This window comes from Euprymna scolopes, chromosome 36 (assembly GCF_053919585.1).
Source record: "Euprymna scolopes isolate OS-2025 chromosome 36, ASM5391958v1, whole genome shotgun sequence".
NCBI classification, from domain to species: domain Eukaryota; kingdom Metazoa; phylum Mollusca; class Cephalopoda; order Sepiida; family Sepiolidae; genus Euprymna; species Euprymna scolopes.
In genome coordinates this window covers 5,470,283-5,492,553 of record NC_136517.1, presented here as the reverse complement: position 1 = coordinate 5,492,553, position 22,271 = coordinate 5,470,283, and the positions used below count along the sequence as shown (strand labels likewise).

At 31.2% G+C, this 22,271-nt stretch overlaps 1 protein-coding gene across 2 annotated transcripts in view; it reads right to left on the bottom strand.

The window, feature by feature from the left end:
* Positions 1-22,271, bottom strand: part of LOC145260304 (transmembrane protein 87A-like) — a 135,573-nt gene that overhangs the window by 13,502 nt on the left and 99,800 nt on the right. For both annotated transcript variants that reach the window (XM_080118192.1, XM_080118191.1), the window contains 8 exons: positions 19,826-19,887; positions 16,691-16,811; positions 16,229-16,291; positions 13,305-13,404; positions 9,666-9,759; positions 4,782-4,859; positions 1,875-1,983; positions 175-233 (listed from right to left, as the gene is read on the bottom strand). In XM_080118192.1, the coding sequence (XP_079974318.1) occupies positions 175-233; positions 1,875-1,983; positions 4,782-4,859; positions 9,666-9,759; positions 13,305-13,404; positions 16,229-16,291; positions 16,691-16,811; positions 19,826-19,887 (686 nt within the window). The remainder of the gene's footprint in view (positions 1-174; positions 234-1,874; positions 1,984-4,781; positions 4,860-9,665; positions 9,760-13,304; positions 13,405-16,228; positions 16,292-16,690; positions 16,812-19,825; positions 19,888-22,271) is intronic.

Here is a 22,271-nt window from a genome sequence, read left to right as displayed (position 1 = left end):
GCAGGAGACGATCAAGAGAAACAATAGATTTGAGTAAAAGAGGGATAAATAAAGACCTGGGCAGAGATGGGTTAGTTTGGAAGTCAATTCTTGAAAGCCATCCAACACATGCCAGTATATAAAACAAGCGTGAAACTGACGATGTTTGGAAGAGAGAGAGCGTTTACTACTTACTGTGAGACAAAATTTCAGTTTGTGCTGCGTTATTGACCAAGCCATGTATGCTATGGAGGCTGCAAATAAACGGACAAATCACCTTTAACACAAAATGGTAAAAAGTCAACCTAGAAAAAGACTTAATAAAAACAAATTTTTAAAAAATATTTAAATGTACAGAATTGCCATATGAAAGGTGTTTGAAATATTAAGAGTAATTGCCCTAGAAACAAAGCCCCTATGTACATTTAAATTAGGAAGCCGATATCTTCTGATAGTCTGATCTGGTAATACCAGAAAATCTGGGGAAATTAACTTGAATTTCTGAACTGACAAGCCAGATCTTTGTCAAAAAAATATTTATTGTGGTGTATCCCCCTTATGGATAATAATGAATTCTTCCACTTATCATAAAGACAGGGAGAATGTGTCGCTTGGCATTAGCATACAAATTATGCACAAGACATGCACACTTCTCTTTATTTGTTGTATTTGGTTTTCTATTGAACATATTTTGTTTCCACTAAATACCGAATTGCATATTTCTTACGGGACCACAACAATATTGTTGGGTGAAAGTCAATATTTGTCTGAAGCTAATTTAGCTAATCATAACCAATGAGAAAGAAATCTGAACTGTAGCTTATTCGTGCATCTCCTTGTTTGTATATATTTCATTGTGACTAAATTGGATGACTACGATCACTTAATAAAGCCACAGGAATCATCATAGAAGCAGTGCATGCTGGTCTCTATGGCCATTGCTACATTGATATAAAGTGCTGATTCACAATTTTAAATAAATAAAATTATTTTAGTGGATATATCTGCAATACGTGATCCAATCACTTTTGTGATTGTGCTACCATAAAAAAAGACGAGTACTTGATGTAAATCAGTTAAGCTTTGGGCGGGCGGGCGTGCGTGCGTGTGTGTAATACCGTCACGCACCATAGAATGAGGAACCCCAAACATTGTTGCTGTCTGGTTGCATTCAGAAATTTTCTTCTCAGTTCGATTTAATCTTATCTGGCTCCAATTCCAATCTATCCAATCTCTCTTAGTGGCTCAGAGGTTCCCCTGACACAAACTGAACACTGCCCTAAATCATCGCAAAACACACGGCCACATATAAAACTGCCTGTAAACTAACTCTAAATATGTTCGGCCTTTTGTCCATCACACCTTGATTAACAATCCCATTCTTGCTTTCCTTTATGTACCTTGGTGAACAACTTCCTATCCATGGTTCTGCTGATAAACTTATTTCCTTTTTTTTTTTTTTTTTTTTTTTAAAGTAATTTTTTCTCTTGTTTTTACTTTCTAACACAAGGGAGAGGAACGTCGACAGTATCTCGTAACATCTGATCTTATACGACCTCTTAAATTTTTTTTTCGCAAAAAGATTTCACCATATCATCAGTATATCATGCTAGTTTCATTCTTGTTCGGCTAAGGTTTGTAAATGTTTGTTTTATCATTTTTAAATACATGCGACTATTAATTTATGTCTAGAAAATGTGAATGATATGCATGTGTTACAAGTGTGCATAACGTTTTCTGAAAAGCAATGGGCAAATTTGATTTTGGTTTTGGTTTTACTGTCCATGCCATGGAATCTGCCAATAACCAATGGATGGACTTCTGTTAAAGTCACAAAAGAAAAAGTAAAAATTAAATAATTGATTAAAAAAAGAAAGAAAAAGAATGAAACTTACCCAATACAGCAAATATAAGCGTGTTAGTGAAGTGTCGATAAAGTGACAGCTTCACAATGTTCCTCCTTAATCTAAGTGTTCTGGTTGTTTGCACAAGGCCAGAGAAGATGTAAACGCATTAAGGAAAACAAGATCAACAAAACAGTTTTAAACAAACAAGTATAACAATATCATCTGACCTTATGCCAAACTCGGTAGATATAAAAGGGTCGGACATGGATTCTGTTGAGGGTCAAACAGATCAGAAGAATTTGTAAGAATACGGTTTTTGTATGTGATAATGGCTCAACAGTTGCATGGGAGTATTTTATATGGAAGAATAACACAAGAGATGGCAGACAGACTGAGCATAATTGTCAACAGAGAGACTTAGACAAGTCACTCTTTTAAATAAAACATCTTTTATTATATCCTGTTGATTATAAGTATGTTTTTGTTGAGATTTGATTGATTTTTTAGCATCACTCAAAACTGATATTGCATAGCTCATAGACCCCTCCCACCACAAAAAAAACAAAACAAAACAAAAAAAGAAAACTTCAGAGTCGAAATTCTATTGGTTGTTATTTCATAGTTTACAGTCAATTTATTTTTGTAGGTGACTTGCTTATATTGACCAATTATATTAGACAAAAACAGTTGAAGAGAATGGTTAGTTGTTTTAATTTTATGGCATATCAACCCCTTTTGGATTATTAAATGCCAAATCCAGTAATTTTGGAAAACATTTTTCAGGCTTCTTTATATATTCAAATATTTATTATGTTTGGTTTGCTTATTTTGTAGATAAAATTATTGTTCTTGTTTTTATTTTTACTTTGCAGAACATGATTGAGTTTTGCAAAGCGAAAGGGGAAAAAAAAAAACCAATAACAGCAATGTTTGGTGGATTTTAAGTCAGGAAGCCACTATCTCCAGACAGCATAATCTGGTAACACCAGGAGTTGAAGAAAAGAATGAACAGAGAATCAACATGGGTCAAAACAAATAAAACTCAGGATATAATGAAACAAAAATTTGTTTTCTTTTGAATGTGAGGCCCCTGACTGTGTGAGACTCTGGAGAATACAACATCTGCCAATATATTAATCAGGAATTGCTTGAATCTGATATAAATTAACAAAGGTTTTACTTTTTTTCTTTTATTTAAATCAGATTACACAAAATCAAATCAATGTGATTATCGAACATGTTTGAAAAACTAAAAAAAAAAAATTTTTTTAAACATCAAAATCATATCTCTATTTATATAAAGTAAGATATGTGTTGAAGTTTATATATTTTGATGCAGTGGATTCACTCCTGAACTAACCAATTATCATAAATTTTAAAACACAGTTGCTGGGTGTAATGGTGAGCAATATGGACAATATTTAGTTTAATTTCATGCAAAAGTAAAAGGAGGTAAAAAGGGGAGACAATTCAAATACTTTTATTAAAATTTTCACAAGTTATTAAACATCAATTAATAAATATTGCTCAGGTTTCAGTTTCTTTGGAGAATTTTAAAGTCTTAGGGGGCTTTCCATTTGATTCATAATTTTTTCAAAAAAGTGCCATTCTATTTCTTATAACACTGCCACATGAGCCAAGTGCTTGCACTTGAAGTGACTTATGAACTGTACATTTTATAACATTCGAACAGAACCGAGATATTTTTATATCCCCAAGCGGAAAAAAAAAAAAGAATGATTAACAAAAAGAAATTGTTTGAAAAAGACTTGAAACATAGCCAAAAGCTTGCTTCAGATCCTTAAAAGAAATATCTTAAAAAAAAAAAAAAAAAAAAAAAAAAAAAATCATTTATCGTTTTGGTCTTCTTAAATTTCAAATTTTAATATTCATTTCATGATATTTAAAAAATAAAACAGTGCCATCCTATTTCTTTTAAAATGTTTTACATTTGCACTGAATTTTATTCGTTTTTTTTTTTTTTTACAAAGGAATCACCACTTATCAAGGCCAAGAGGACACTATAGGATAAGAGTTAAAGAGTGTACAGTAGTCAAAGGGACAATATCATAGTAATAGTTAGAAATGTAAATTTGATAAATTGAATTATTTAAAGAGAACGGCTCATCAAGAACTTGTTTACATTGGACTTGAAGACAACCATATTGTAGTCAGCTGGAAAGCAGGGAAACAGAAGAGAGTTCCACAGGCGTGCAGTTCTAAGAAAGAAGCTTTGTTCATGGAATCTACGTCCAGGTCCAGGCATAGATAAAAAGTGGGGGAAATTATTGATAGTGTTTACAGCTAGACGAGTGTTTTTCGTGAATGTTTGGCAGGGGGGGGGCATAGATTGGAGCTCAGACAAGCACTTGCCATGAAAATAATGATAAAGTAGAGACTGGCTCGCAACATCTCTTCAGTGAGAAAGAGGTTGCAGGGAAGAGAAAAAGGGCATCCCTTACGAGGCTACGAAGTCTATTTTGAACTCTATCAAGGCAGGATAAGGTCTTTCTAGCAGCTCCTGTCCAGATGTGGCAACAATACTCCATCCTTGCTCTTGTATAGGTAAAGAATTGCATCAGCAGGTAGCTATCTACTGGATCTATCGATTCAGTAGATATCTACCTGTTGGTAGGATCCCACTATTTTTCCAGCAACCTTGGCAACAAATTTGATGCATGTGTCCCATTTCAGATCAGGAGTAAAGGTCAAGCCCAGAAGAGCCTCCCCAAGATGAGAGCCATTTATTTCAATTGATGCCAGATGGGGATCAGAACATTGATGATGTAAAGATAGGAGCTTGGCTTTAGATGCATTAAAAGTAACCAGCCACTTTTTTCCCCATTGTACCACACACTCAAGATGGTTGTATAATAATAAACATGAAACCTGAATAAATTTAAAACAAATCTTTAAACATCACCAGATCATTTGAACATTTATTATAAAGGATATCCACCAACAAATTGCTGCATCAACAATGGCCAATGGGACATTTGCCAGCATCAGTTCTTTCGATTGGTCACTCTTGGGCTTTGTAAGAAAAAAAATTCAAAGTCAAAAGAAGACAAAGTTTAAAAAAAACAAATTTGAAAATTAAATTTAAAAAAAATAAAAATTAAATTTAAAAAAAATAAAAATTAAATTAAAAAAAATAAAAATTAAATTTAAAAAAATTAAAATTAAATTTAAAAAAATTAAAATTAAATTTAAAAAAATTAAAATTAAATTTAAAAAAATTAAAATTAAATTTAAAAAAATTAAAATTAAATTTAAAAAAATTAAAATTAAATTTAAAAAAATTAAAATTAAATTTAAAAAAATAAAAATTAAATTTAAAAAAATAAAAATTAAATTTAAAAAAATAAAAATTAAATTTAAAAAAATAAAAATTAAATTTAAAAAAATAAAAATTAAATTTAAAAAAATAAAAATTAAATTTAAAAAAATAAAAATTAAATTTAAAAAAATAAAAATTAAATTTAAAAAAATAAAAATTAAATTTAAAAAAATAAAAATTAAATTTAAAAAAATAAAAATTAAATTTAAAAAAATAAAAATTAAATTTAAAAAAATAAAAATTAAATTTAAAAAAATAAAAATTAAATTTAAAAAAATGAAAATCAAATTTAAAAAAATGAAAATCAAATTTAAAAAAATGAAAATCAAATTTAAAAAAATGAAAATTAACAAATTTAAAAAGAATTAAAATTAACAAATTTAAAAAGAATTAAAATTAACAAATTTAAAAAAAATTAAAAGTTAATTAAAAAAAAAATGAAAATTAACAATCAAAAAGAAAATTTTAAATTAACAAATTAAAAAAAAGAATGAAAATTAACAATTAAAAAAAAATTGAAGATTGACAAATTTTTAAAAAGTTAGGGTTCACAAATTAACACAAAAAGAAAAGTTAGAAAATTAAGTACAATTGGACCAAAACGGGGGGATCATTTTCAAAAAGCTTCTAAAATGTTATAACCATGATATACAAACAAGAATGCTACTTTTTAAGTTAAATTATCTATTGCATTTTCATTACAGAAAATAAATTTTTAAACAAATAAAAAAATTTTAATAAAAAAAAAAAAAAAATTGTAGAAAATTTTTCAACAGTAAAAAATAAAAATCAATTTTTCCCTCCATTTTAATAGGTCATTTATTAGCAAACGAAGCATTTATTTAAAAAAATGATTCTTCTTGGCATCATGTTTTATTATTTTTTCTTTGAGAATAAATTTATCTTTTTTTTACTTTTCTGTTCTTTTAAATAAACTAAAATGAGAATAAACAAATCGATTTTTTAATTTTCTGTTCTTTTAAATAAACTAAATAAATGAGAATAAACAAATTGATTTGGGATGAATATTGATCATTCATGTTATTTGAATTATTCGGACGACTATTCGCATCTGGGTTAACCAATGTAACCTTCGGCTTTCTTTGGCTGTTGGACATGTTTTAGTCATTCACTTCAAAGTGATAATATGCTGGAGGTTGAAGTGATAATAAAGATTAATAACATTAATATTTCTAACCAGTCATGACTGTCAGAATGAGAACAATCTACCCTTGTGAACTGAATAATTGTTTCAGTGAAAAATTACACACAAGTTCCAGAGTTTGATTAGAAAGTTTGAAAACATGCACCTAAAGTAGGTCAGAAGTTTTTTTTTTTTACAAGGTGATCACCACTTATCAAGGCCTGGAAACCACTCAGGGATAAGGGTTATTGCATGTACAGTACGTTAGTGTAGGGATTTAATAAAAGTGTCTACTTAAGGGGGCGGTTTCACAGGAATTTGTTTATGTTGTACTTGAAGATATCCAGGTTGTAGTCAGGTGGGAAGCAGGCAGACGGAACAGAGTTCCACAGGCGTGCAGTTCTAAGAAAGAAGCTTTGTTCATGGAATCTACGCTTTGATTTAGGCACAGATAAAGAGTGGGGAAAACTTTTGACAGTGGTTTCAGCTAGACGGGTGTTTTTCGTGAGGGATTGGCAAGGGGGGGGACTAGAGATTGGAGCTCAGACGAGCACCTGCCATGGAAATAACGATAAAACAAGGATAGGTTCGCAATGTCTCTTCTGTGGGAGAGAGGTTGCAGGGAAGAGAAAAGGGCATCCCCCACTAAGCCACAAAGTCTATTTTGTACTCTATCAAGGCAGGATAGGCTGTTTTTAGCAGCTCTTGCCCAGATATGGAAGCAGTATTCCGTCCTTGGGCGTACTTGGCTTTTATACAGATAGAGAATTGCATCAGTAGTGAGATATCTTCTGGAGCGGTAGAAGGATCCTACCATTTTCCCAGCGACCTGGGCAACAGACTTGATGTACGTGTTCCATTTCAGATCAGGAGTAAAAGTCAATCCCAGAAGCTTGTCAAAACATGGAGCCTCCCAAAGACGAGAGCCATCCGTTTCAATTGATGCCAGATGGGGATCAGAGCGTTGATGATGTAAAGATAAGAGCTTGGTTTTAAATGCATTAAAAGCAACCAGCCACCTCTCCCCCCACTGTACCACGCACTCAAGATCAGAGGATTCATACAGAACAATGCATGTTATGCCAGGAGCAAATATTTGGAAGTCTGTCAAAGTGTGGTGAGACTTTAATCAATTTATAAACACGTTTTATGTTGAAATGGTGAAGATACATGAACAAGAAAATCTTTTAAAAATTATTTTAAAATTAATTCAAAATATTTCAAAATATTTTCACAGAATGAGAGTGAATACAAAACAAAGGCAACTCTTTGTAGTAGGCAAACTCATTACCAGGTGAAACATCTATTCCATGCAATTCCGAATCTGATGTCTATCCACAGTTTCAGAAAACATTTTTTTCACTAATATTGGCAATTAGCATAAGGATTCAGCTAAAAACTGAATCAAAGTCTTAAAAAGCACTCTAGGAGTAAATTCACCTTTTTTTTTAATTTATGGACACACCCTCAAACCCAAGGTATAATTTCTCATAATACAGATCTAACCCCCTTTTCCTTAGTTGGAAAAAAAAAAAAAAATAAGGTTTTTAAACCTGATGAAGGTTGTAGGTTTCAACGACCGAAACATTGTGCCACTAACACCCAAGATAAGAATAATTGTCCGAACAAGCAAAACAATAGAAACATCTACATAATATAAACTTTTCTGCCATCTGGTGACCTCTAGAGTAAAGAGGTGAGATTTTGCTGGTAATTGTATTTGTCGAAAGTATTTAATATGCAAATAACGACAACACCAAACCACTCGTTATATTTTGAATACCAAACTGCTATTTTTATCTAAATAATATTCTGCTTCTTTCTTCGTTGGTCCTTACATTATGCTTTGAAAAACAAATGCAATTTTTGAAAGATAAACTGCTTAAAAAAAAAAAAAAAAAAGCCAATCTGGCAACCCTTTTAATGTAGCCTCATTTTCAAATATCATTATAATAATTATACGATTATTTTTGTCATGGTGTGAGAAAGGAATTCGTAGTAATTTTGATGTGCAGTGATTTTTTTCAAAGAAAAAAGTCAGCGAAATGTTACGTAAAAAAGGGAACATCCGAAAGAAACATGAAAAAAAAACAAAAAAAAACATTATCTTCCAAGTGCTAACCTGAAGGAGTAAAAAGATTGTCTCTTAGAATGTGATTTTATTATTTATATTGAACTATGTAGCACAATATTACTTTCTGAGTATTTATTAGTAATTATTAATTTATCTTATTTCAATTGGTTCTATATTTAAAATACAATGAACCTTATATTATTCATAAACATATATTTACTGTATAAAAAAAAAAAAAAAAACTAAATGTCTTGTGCTATACAGAAAAATATCTGCTTATGAAAACATTTGTTGATTAAATATTTTCTCATTCCATGCAATTTTCTGCTGGTACAAATTAATTGAAGGTAATTTTTGTTGAAGTAACTCAACAATTTTCATATGTGATTATATAGAATAATATTGTTATTATCAATATATTGTGACATGTCAGAGATATGATGGGCAACTAGCAATGAAATTAAGACAAATTATCAAACTTTGAGCCATTACTTTATGTTTAACCCTAGGTCCAAGTGATAATTCCCCCCCCCCCCCACTTTAAAACCCTTTCATTAACGTGTCCACTGCCCTAAAACACTACAACAGCTCAGAAATGGGGGCATCGTTTTGTTAAATTATTATACAAAACTGATCCCACACTGTAAATTCTAAAATAATTGTTTTTCTTCTTTCCAACAAGTTTTTCAGGGTGTTCTAACATTCGATGGCAAGTTAGCAAAAGGTATTAATCTACAATAGCAGATTTTTTTTTGTACTGAAAGTGTTGACTGATACATCTTAACTTCATTTATTTTTTGTAATTTGTTAAAAAAAAAAAAAATACAAAGTTTGTATGTATCTTGACCTATTTTCATTCTGTTAAAACTACACCAGGCAGTGATTACCACCCCCTCGTGTTTTTAACATGTCCACTATCTGTGTTGAAGAAATTTATATGGACCCTATTTTTCGTATATTTGTTTGAAATTATGGCGAGAATTGTTAAATTTGGACTATTTTGAAACTGGACAAAAATTCTGAATGAATAAGATTTATGATTTCTTACTTTTAATTTATTTTTAGTGATTTATTTGTTAATCAATCTCAAGTAATTTGGTTAGATTTTAATGTTTACTCTAAATTCAAAACTCTCACATAGTAAGGTTCATATTTTGTGTATTACTCAGTGGTTATAATGTTAAACTAGGTAATACTGCAATATATATTTATATATATATAGGCAGGAAAACAAAAGAAAAAAAAGAGGAATTTTATATAAAAAAGAAAACGTCCGCATACCTTTAGTGCTCGAAAACAGCCCTCTATCGATGCGAGAATAAAGTAAAAGATTCCTGCACACAATACTTTGTGAAACGTAAGTCCGAGTCGTGGCCTGAAATCGAGAAATACATCAGATTAGTCAGAAATTTTGAAATAAAGATAAATCCGTCGCTACAAAACACAATTTAAAAAAGTTAAGAAATATGTTATCAACTATCCAACAATCATTAAAAGTAAAAACCGAAATAATTTACATGATACAAATCTGAACAAAAAAAATTAATAAAAATATAAGAAAAGTAAAAACCGAAATAATTTACATGATACAAATCTGAACAAAAAGGGGAAGAGTGCAAACAAAAAATTTTATTTTAAGATTTCAAATCAATTTTTATTTTTTTTCTGTGTTGGAAAAATAGGATTTAAAAATTAATGATAAAAAGATTTGCTGAAATAAACAGAAGTAAATTCCTGTGTTCAACCACGGTTTTTCAGGAGGTTTTTTTTTTCACAACCAACAAATTTATTTGGACATGAAGTGATCTAGTCTCATTTCAACTGAACAAAACAAAATATTTTTTAATATATTAGTGACTAACAGGGGTGACCAGCGTTGCCCGGGCATTTGGGAAAAAAAAGTGTTAGTAGGCAGGTAGGCTCGAACCCATGACGCGAAGGCAGAAAAGAAAGTGAAAAAAAAAATCTGACATCTTACCGCTATGCTATGACACGCGAGGAAGTGAAAAGTGTTCAAATTTATCAAAATGTCAATCAAAAAGTTAACTTGAAGTGAACAAGTTAAGAATCATGTAGGTGCAGAAATGAAGGCTGGCTGCAGGCCAGTTTCTGCTGTATTTTGCTTCCCCACGATGTTGGGGAAAACTAGCTGGCCCCAAAAAGGGGGAGCTCTCTAAATGAATAGCAATTGTCTTATATGAAGGGTTTCCCCAACATTGATAAAAGCTAATTGTGTTTCTGGAGGTCCCGGTTGGAAAGCCAGGTGGCCTACTTCACTCCGATTAGTTCTGTTTTATTCAAATGAAAAAGATGAACAAACATGCAAAAAGACAGAATAGCGGGAATTTTATGAAAGGTCGATCAAAATAAATGTAGAGACAACGTCCATTCGCAAATCGTAGATATTATAATCTAGGGAGTATAATTATATATTATATATAATTATATATTATAATCTAGGGAGTATAATTATATATAATTATATATAATTATATATTATAATCTAGGGAGTATAAGGAAATCGTAGATATTATAATCTAGGGAGTATAAGGAAATCGTAGATATTATAATCTAGGGAGTATAAGGAAATCGTAGATATTATAATCTAGGGAGTATAAGGAAATCGTAGATATTATAATCTAGGGAGTATAAGGAAATCGTAGATATTATAATCTAGGGAGTATAAGGAAATCGTAGATATTATAATCTAGGGAGTATAAGGAAATCGTAGATATTATAATCTAGGGAGTATAAGGAAATCGTAGATATTATAATCTAGGGAGTATAAGGAAATCGTAGATATTATAATCTAGGGAGTATAAGGAAATCGTAGATATTATAATCTAGGGAGTATAAGGAAATCGTAGATATTATAATCTAGGGAGTATAAGGAAAATTCTAAATAAATGTAACGCAGTCAAGACCCCCGCCCCCAAGCTTTTTTTCCTTGGGCATACAAAAATATGCATGCCACTTTTGCCTTTATATATATATATACATACACACACATATATATGTAGATGACTCGATGGCATCAATGTCAAGTCCATTACAATTTTAACAAAATATAAAGTATAACTTGGATGAAGCAACAATTTCTTTTGCATGAAATTCAAAATGGACACATTTTAACATTGCTATCTTTATAAAGTTAAGTAGATGTAAATATCTATATAGTTGTATGTGTAAGATTCACTCCTAAACTAATTAACTGATCATTGTAAATTTTTGAATAAAGCTTCTAGAAATAAAGGGTCCATATTTATAAATACAAAGGAGCTATATTTGATTTAGTTTTATGTAAAAGGGATAAAAAGAGTGTGGAAGTCCTTTGTAAACATTCAGATATCTGATTTTGTGAAGCTTTAACAAAAGGAATTCAACTAATTCAATTAATATTCATCAAATTTGCAGTTGCTTTTGAGTATTTTAAAGGGTATAATATAGTTACAAACTACCATTTGAGAACTTGCATATAGTTGGAATCAAATGAGAGTTCAATAGAAACGTTGTTTTAATTTCAATAAAATAAAATACGCATCTCATTCTTGACCTTATTCTCGCATTACCTGCGCACAGTTCAAACATTTCAAAATACAACCGCCAGATACAACGCACAGCTCTATACAGACTTCTTTCTCCAAATTTACAACATGCAAGGAAGAAGAAAAGGAAAAAAAGAAACAAAACAACACACTGAAGATGGAGTATACCTCTGAAATATATTTATGATAAATTTCAAACAAGTAAAATATTTGTTTATTTTCCTAATATTACGTTGTGATTTGGTTTCAAGCATACTTGATGCATATTTTATTCCATTTTTTTATGTAAAGTTTCATTTTGTATTTTACTCTAAACTTTAAAATTAAACTCAACAAATGATGTCATCTTCATATTTGCATTATCTTGCTATTCTCTGAACATCATAAGAGAAAGTCTCACTCTACTTTATAAGATATTCTTTAAATGCTACCAGGTTGTTTGGCATTGTCTGGCCATAAAATAGCTTAAATATATTTTCATTCATGCAGATTTCGTATTTATGTTTACAGAGCCAATTCTCTATTGATTATTATATTGTACTCGATATATAGTGATGATTTCAAAAGTTTGAAAAAGAAATATGACTTCAGTGCCATCAGCTGGAATTGAAAGCAAAACATAGCTCTCCAGCATTATTCATTACCATCTGAGTTCCATCCATACACATACAAGAACTTTAAACATAATGTTAAATCTATAAATAAATTTGCACATGCATAGAAATAATACGTTTAGTCAATTTATACCTGTCAATTTTCAATTTTTTTTTCAATTTTGATTCCTTAGCAGCTATTTTTACCAGCTAAAAACCAAATTGAATTTGTTCCACAGATCCAAATTCACTATATATCAAGTTTCAAGTTTGTAGACCAAAAATTGACAGTTTAGTTTGCTAGAGATTATTCCTCAAACAGACAAGGTCGCTTGTATGCATATACACACATATAAGATACATTTATTTTATTTTTTTATTTTTTTTTATTAGCGATTCTGTAGTATTTTTTCTTTTTGCTCTCGAGTGATTTTTAAGAGAAGTTATCTGCCATTTGTTTACAGTAGTTGCCCTCCTATTTGGGACGTATTATTTGTAATTATTGATATATTATTTTAAATGTTTTTTTTTTTCAAATATTTTTACGTGCATAAAAGTAAGTTTATGGATAACTTACTTTTATGCACATAAAAATATTTAAAATAACACACACACACATATATAGATAAAACTTGTCAAAGGCAAAAATAATCAAAAGCAAACAACAGCTTAACTGGTAATTATCATAGTTAAAGTGATACCTACAAACAAACATTATAGATTGACTGAAATGTAATGTTTGCATCTTGAAAAAAATAAAGAAAAAATGGCTTGTTACTTACTTGACAATTCCAAATCCTAAGCTGACAATAATTACTAACATTCTGGCAAGCATTCGTTTCAAACAGGAGACTAGCTCGGCAAATATGACGGCACCACGAACTGAAATTCAAAAATGATAATAACAGCAACAATTTAAAAGTAATCGAGAAAATGGAGCCAAGGAAGTTAATGCATTAAATATAAAATGTTTTGGAATTTGGGATTGGTAATTTTTTTTTTTTTTTTTTTAAATCACTCCAGACAAGGCATGAAGCCACTTAATGTAAGGAGCTAAGAAAATGAAAGATGATTATCTCAAAGACAAGAAATGCCTATTGACCTTCATCTTAGTAGTTGTATCATTCAGACAACTATTGTCATCTTGGATGTTAGTCTCACAAGATGACAATAGCCCGAATACTCCTCTTTAAGTGAAACTAAAAGGAAATAAATCTAAAAGAATAGGGTTGATCCTCCTGGCAGACAGAACAGACTAAGATGGCAAACTCACATTTTTTTTTAATTTAATTTTCACCCCAAACAGTGCCACTTTGATGTTGCAGGGATGTTGTGAAGGGAGATGAACAGCAAAATGTCTGTTCACATTGCACTTGAACTTCTGCAATTCAGTACAGTTGGGAAAGCAGAATTCCAGAAGGGAGTTCCAAGGTCTAGCAGTTCTGGGGAAGAAGGCTTTCTTACACCTAGTGATCTCTACTGTGTAGGGGTGGGATTTAGTTGCTTGACGGAGGTATTTACGTCGAGGGGGTACAAGTGCTTGAAGTTCTCCAGAGCATTCACCATTAAAATATTTATAGAACAGGCAGAGGGATGCAACATTTCGTTGATGGAACAGAGGCTGAAGCTTAGATGACATTCAGGACCTATCAGGTTGGCAACTTTATTTAAAATAATCGTTCTTATAAAGGTATTTTGTTCTATTGTTAATAGTTTCATGCTCATATGAAGTTTTTGTTAATTTTCATAACCAGCAACAAATGATATCATTCTTACAAACGCAGCAACTCCAAAATAAAATATACAATCTATTCACAAATGAGTGATGCTCATTTTGGCTGCTTGGTTTTGTAAGAATCGATAATTGTACAAATGATTGCAAATTCTCACGTTGGGCGATTATAAATGCACAATCTATGCACACGTCAAATTACATTTTCTTGTTAAAAGTAAAGAAAAAAAAAAGGGTGTCTTAAACAAAACAATGTACTTGCAACTGGAATGATTACACAAGATACTCCTCCAACTGACACAGCAACAAACGGTGATATTTTCTGATGCCATTAATACTGACCAAAATTCAACTGCCAAACAGTTTTTATTGAGTTTCTAAAATTTTTTAGATGAGGTTATATTATTCGTTATTATTTGGATTCTGCAGAAAAATGTTCTCATCTTTAGTGTTATTTACCACTGTATTAGTCTGCAGCAGCATAAAAAAATAGTCACTATTTTACGTTTGAACATTTCACAAATTGTTTTTTTTTAAGATTGCTAAGATTCAATTATTCAATTTTATTTCTAAAATGCTATAATTTATTAAAATACAATTTTTGAATAATTTATTTTAACTATTAATTTTTTAAAATCATTTTTCTCATGTAATATCCAAATATAGAAATTCCTGAAAATTAGATTCGCTCAGCGTCTGGCAGAGCATCAATTGTACTCATATTTGCATACTGTAGATGGTGTTCGGTCTAACGTTGTTCATGAATCACTGGTAAAAAGGAGAATATTGTTTGTGTGACAAACAATTAGAAGATAACACAATCGTCTGCACAATTTTAAAGAACAAAAGATGCACTAAAGACAAAGCTGACGTGGTTAAATGAATGATTGTGTCAACAAAGTAAAAGGTGTGAAGTTTCAGAAGTAGAGAAATTATTGATGATGTTGGTTAAATGAAAGACCGTTTCTGGGGAAGCTATTTATCTCCCTCTCATGGCGAGATGATGTGACATAAGGGTTGGAAAGTTGGATTTAAAAAAACTAGTGCCCTAGAGGAAAGGCACTCGGGTCTTCAAAAAAAAAAAAAAAAAAAAAAAATGCTTAGGTAGCCCGGTCAGCATTCTCTGGTAGAATTTCACGCGATTACCAATAAACCTATTCTTCTCAAAGGGAGAAGGCAAAGCCTGGGAGGTTGCACCTTCTAGAATTGAACATAATCAAAGATTTACTTCAGTCGACAAGGAAAAACGTTATCTCAACAATGATTAATTGGATTTTCATTAATTTTAAATCGTAAACAATTATTTTGATTCACAAATGTAATCAAAGAAAAGTTATATTTGTGACCCAAAGTATATTCTATTAATTAAAAAAAAAATAGTGCTATCCAGAATTCAACTTAATTTACAAAAAAAACAAAACAAAAAGATATAAACATCTTTATGATGTACTTACCCATCTTGGAATGAAAATATCATATTTCAAAAATCACATAAGTTGATCAAATCTTTTGTTTATACTAGAATAGAAAATCTGTGATTTTTAACGATTTACTATTGTAGCTATTACAAGGCTGATTTTATTCTCTATTTTGGAAGTAGTTGTTAAAGGGGAGATTAATATTAAAGATGGCAGACTCACTTGCTTCCTCATAAATTTGATTTTTATAGTTAAAAAAAAAAAATGAAAAAAAAAGCTACTTGATCAATTTGTGAGTTTTAGAATATGACATTTTCATTCTGTGACTGGTATGTACATCATAAAGATTTTTTCTGTCATTTTTTTTTTTTTTTAATTAGGTTGATTTCTGTACAAGCAGAAAAAGATACCTTTTTACATTTACATAATTGTAAAAAAGGTAAAAAAACCCTCAAATATTGCATGATTATTTCAACACACTTACATTAGAAATAAGGAATTTTTAAGGATAAATTGTTTCAATCAACAAACATCATATAGAAATTTTGGTACTCACCTGAGACGCCAGTACTACTGATACTTTGGTATTCAGCATAAAATACAGCCTTTTCCAACATACCTAAAAAATGGAACGAGAAAAAAGCACTTTGTTTGATACACGTGGGTGTCTACAGCACTAAGTTTGTTGAATCATTCAAATTTCTTCAATCACACTTAAATGATTTTTTTTCAATTCTTGCTTGTATTCGTTATTTAGTATTAAAACATTATTGAATACAAACTTTAATTCAAATTAATAAAGCCATTTTAAAAATTAATTTTAAGAACAAAACTAATAAACTTCTAAAAATTACTGTTAAAGCTTCATTAAATCTGATATTTTTAATTAAAAAAAAAAGTATTATTTTAGAAACTATTTAACATTTGTGTACTTTTATGACATGAACAATAGAAATAAGAACTTTTAATTCATCATTTTCATGCGTTTGCATAGAAATGTAATTTTAAAGTTACTCACCGAGTAAAATGACAGCACCAATCCAGAACTGAATACGTAGTAAATCTCTCCAATTACATGCTAGCAGCAACAACCAAACTACGCCGTAAAGAATGTATACAAGACCCATAATACCAAAAAACTAAAAAGAGAAAAACATGTAAAAAATATGAGAACAAAATGAATATATACTTAATAGCTTATTAGAGCCATTCTTGTAATGGAAAAATGATATAAAAAGGAGTTGACAATCTAACGTAGAGAAAATAAAATTATCCAATTGTGAATATTAAATGTAGTTGCCTCAAGCAAAAAATTTAGCAGCATCAATCCAGTCAGAAAAGCTTTAAATTGTAAAGAATTCCAAGTAAAAAATGGTAGCATTAATTCAGTCAGGATCAACAGTGACAATCTTCTTCTCATATCAAGACGAAAAAGCTACGAGTGAAAAATTCAAAGAGATTCAGTATATTTCATACAGCAATTCTGGTACCTAATTAGTTGGTTCTTATCAACCCTGACTATAAATATAATCATCCAAATCTTTATGGTCATACGCAGTAATATTACGCCAAGAATATTGCAACACTACAAATAAATGAAAGGGTTTGAAAAAAATAAATAAATAAAAATAAATAAAATAAAAAAGAAAAGAAAACAAAAGAGAAAAAAAAAAGAGAGTAGTTAATACAGGGAGAGAACAGACATTTAGTGAATCACTATTATTCAATCCCAATGAGAGAAACATGTCTGAAAATGAAAGAGATGTATATTGTACCATTTGCTCCATGGTGTCCTATACTTTCTTCATCGTTTCAGTGGAAGCCATGGATGATAAAGTTCTGTTTGTGTGTTTTTATTTTATTCTTCAGACTATTGTTCTCATCTTGTAAACCCATGGCATAGTGGATAATGTACTTGGTAAAATTCAGTTGTAAAAGTTCCACTCTTCTGGAGGTTGCAGGTTCAATCCTCAATGTGGATGACACTCAGAATACAATTGTGAATTACTTAGTGCTTCTAACCAGTCAAGGTTGATGGAACAAGAGCATGCTACCTCCATGGATTAAATAATGGATTGCATTCAAAATTCAATGCAAATTCCTCAGTTCGACAGAAAGATTGCCAAGTTCAACAAGATATATCTGAAGAAGGTTTTCAGAGATCACATCGAATAATTCAGAAACAAAGTTTTATGCTTATGAAAATTCCACAAAATTTGATTATGTCACAGCAGTTGAGCATGACTTTCATTATTTTCACCTGCAACTACATCATACTTTGTACACAAGGTACACTAACGAATAAAGGACTGTGAGGAAGGAGGACATCACAGTGTGTATCCTAGAAAATGTTGAATGTATTAGACAAGCTTTGCTACACAGTGATGGTTGAGGATATATGTTGCATGGAGAGAAATGATATGAGAATGATATATAGAAGTGTAATGCGAGTCTTGAAGAGAGGCCTAAATCTGATGACCTCAGAGGAAGATTAAATCTGGACAGGATCAGGAGATACATGTAAACTCGCCATGTTGAACAAATGGATGAGAGTTATTGGGTAAGTATTAGTGTTGAGACGATTAATCAGAATCGGGGATTGGAAAAAATCGAAACTTTCTGGCGTATCAGAATCTGAAAAATTTGTGCCTATTTTTCAATGCCAAAAGCGATTCCTTAATTATCTTTTTTCTTTATTTAATTTTGTTTAAAAAAAAAAAAAAAAAAGAAAATCTTCCACTGCTGGCATTAATAATAAATAAAATATTTGATATTAATCTATCACTAAAATCTATAGATAACCTGGACAAGTGTGTTTTCACATTTGAGAAAATACATGCACATTTAACATGGGTTTTTAAGGAATTGCGAAAAAATATCAACTTTACAATTAAATATTTAGCATTGAAATCGGTAATTGTATCAAAACCGGGAAAAATATTGGAATTGTCATTAGTGAGTATAGAACAATTAAGGTAGCAAAAAACATAAAAAACAAGTCGCGCGTGCGTGGCCTCCCTCTGGTGGTGTATGTGAGATGACGCCACAAAAAATAGTGAAGAAACGATGAATGTGAGAAGTGTGAAGGGCCAACATTACCTTCACATTTTTGCCAAGTTTCAGAAAAATCTAATGGATAGGGCAAAAGTTATGAGATAAAAAGTGTCATTTTTTTTCCCATTTTTAGGACATTTGTGACCCCTCTTGAACTCCTGGGAATGCCGAATCTCAGTGAAAATGGACAAACGATGCAGTTTCATGCCTTAAGATATGTATATTTGAATTCAGCACCATGGAAAACTACTATATAGACATAGATATCAAGTTTTTGAGTAATATGAAAAATATGAAAAAAGAGCTCAAAAAAGCATGTTTTGTTTTAGCCCTAAAAGTCTCAGAGGGATGCGAACCAGAATTTTGCCAGGGTCACCCATCCTGAATTTATATTAAGAACAATGGCCTCACATTTTGGACAAGTTTCAGGAAAATCTAATGGATGGATCAAACACTATTGGGCAAAAAGTGTCATTTTTTACCTCTTTTAAGTCCTTGGGGACGCAACGGGAATTTTCACGAAAAGAATTTTAACTAATGGATGGTTATCTGGCAATCGTCCGGACTAACGGATGCACGAACGCCACTGAAAACATAGGTCCTTCTCTGATAAATAAGGGGGGGGGCGATAAGAATGGACTGAAGAGAATGAAGGAATTAATAAAAACCTGGAAATGGAACCAAAAAAAAAAATAATGAAACAAAAAATAAAGGAACAAAAATAATGGAACGAACAAAAAAAAATGGAACGAAAAAAAGAAAATGGAACGAACAACAAAAAAAAAAATGGAACGAACAACAAAAAAAAAAAATGTAACGAACAACAAAAAAAAAATGTAACGAACAACAACAAAAAAAATGGAACGAACAACAACAAAAAAAAATGGAACGAACAACAAAAAAAAAAAAAATGGAACGAACAACAAAAAAATGGAACGAACAACAAAAAAAAATGGAACGAACAAAAAAAAAATGGAACGAACAAAAAAAAAAATGGAATGAACAAAAAAAAATGGAACGAACAAAAAAAAAATGGAACGAACAAAAAAAAAATGGAACGAACAAAAAAAAAATGGAGTGAAAAAAAGAAAGAACTCACCAATAGTAAAGGCCATTCATTTGCAGATAGATAACCATGTTTTCCTATCATTTGAATCGTTACTAAAATAAAGAAAAGAAAATTTGTATTTTAAAGCAACCTTCGCTTGAAATATGAAAAAGAAAAATGAATAATGCAGTTTAGATGTTTCTGGATTTTTGAGACGAGGATTGTCAATTTGTTTTATTTGTATATTTCGAACTATTATTGTTATTCTCACATTTTGGTCAATGTAATCTCCAACCTTCTTCACGTGTATCTTCATTGGATGTGAATGGTGAAAAAGAAATTATGACTGGATCTCTGGTTGCACCATAGAACTTGCCAATCAAATCAAACAAGCCTGCTGCTCAGAGAATGACAACTTCCACCGATTGCATCACGAGATTGCCCATTCTGCAAAAACCAATCTCAATACTTACTGGGGAAATATCGCTGAAGAGAAGGAGCAAGCTGCCTCAGTAAGAGATTTCCGAAAAGTTTACCAAACCCTTAAAGTAACGACCAGAGGAAACAGCAGCCTATGTGAAATGTTGCTGAATATGAATGTAATCCCTATTTCCCAAATGGATGACCATGATACATTGGAAACAACATTTCAAAACCTTACCGAACCATGACCCTCCCTCTCAAACCTCTTAGAGTACGATGCCAATTGTGATCCGCCAACAGAAGATATATGAGATGTCATCAAAAAACTAATAACAAAGCTGCACAAGAGGACACACTTTCGACAAAACTCTACAAGAACTGTCCCAACCTTATGGCCAGTTACTTACACCCAATTATATTGCCGCAATTATAGAGGCATTAGTTTGATTAATGTCGCCTCTAAAATCTTCTCACTTATCCTTCTGCGTCGTTTTCAGAATATCCGAGATTGCTGAACCCGACCAAACAAAGCAGGATTTCGTAGAGGCAGAGAATGTACAGGTCAAATTTCAAATTTTCTCCATCAGGCAAATTAACAACAAAATTTCCTAGGTATGCCCCTGATTAAAACTCCTAACCCATAACCAAGCTTCTAAGTAAATACTTACTAGCCATAGTCCTATACATTGACTTAAAGTAATCTATAATGAACAGCAACTATTAATATCTCTTTATTAAGAGATAGTATTGCAATAATCATTACACAAACTAAACCGGTACTCATTGAAATAAAAACTTCTGGATATTAAGAGAAAGGCGAAGTCATTCTCCTTCGTTGTAGTCTAAAGGCAACTTACTCAAAGTGTCAAAAATTCCATGCATTCGTATACATTACTACTTATCCATCCATCTATATTTAACTATATTTACAACATATGCAATAACCTATATCTATCAGGTATAACTGTACTCCATATCAAATGTTCTCTTGTATCTATACTGAGCATATCTTATCTTTCAGTCTTACTAAATATTCTGTTTGGGCACCAAATCAGAATTTCTAATAATAAGTAAATCATACCCTAACACTTTATCCTTATCCTAAACCTACTAAACCATATCTAATCATCCATTCCTAAACTTACAAAACTATATCTAACCATACATTAACTCGTCTCTCCCAAATCCAATACTGTAGCAAATTTAGCTGCTTTCACAGCACGAATTTTTACCTATACCCTCTCCCAGTAACAATGGAAATGGAAGCATAGTAATGCCTTTTTTAACCAGGTTACCTACTAAAACCAGCCCATATATCTATTTACCAAATTACACATGACTCAAAACTTACTGTTTTTACCCGTACTATATTTGCACTCGCATCTCATGCCCTGCTATCATCTAAAATATAGCTTGGGCACAACTCGTAATTCAATTCTTAACACCTACTCACACTCTAATATTATACTAGACCCAAGCTCACATGAATAAAAAATAAATAAATAAATAAATAAAAATAAAAGGAAAAAATAAAATATATATATATACAAAAGAGAAAGCCTCAAACCACATTATCTCCTAACAAGCCTCCTTACAATCATAGTTGCTTACACTGCATGAGCTCTACTCAACCTCTTTATCCAGTAACAATGAAATAACAATGTCCCTAATCCACTTTGAGGAGTGTAACTATTTTAGCAGATATAACCTCTTCAAACTAACCCAATAACATTAACTAACCACGCGGGGTCGCAGAAATACCTGGATTAGAACCCAGGCGCGGAGCAAACCCTCTCAGTGGTGACGGACCCAGTAGATCTTTCCAGATCATCCGTCTAGGAGAAGGAAAACTCTGAAACCAAACCAAAGAGGAGGGAGGCCTCTTCAGTCTTGGATGACAACCTTCCTAGAGCTGGTGACTCAATCAAATTACCGGTTTGCAAACCTAAAATGCTTAAGGAGTAGATAGGTCCTGCCTATCGCCCGGCTTCCATACTCCTTCTTTGCCTATTAGTCAGGCGCAGAGATACTATCACAGTGATTCGACAGAAACACCCAGTGGTAGATCTTGTTT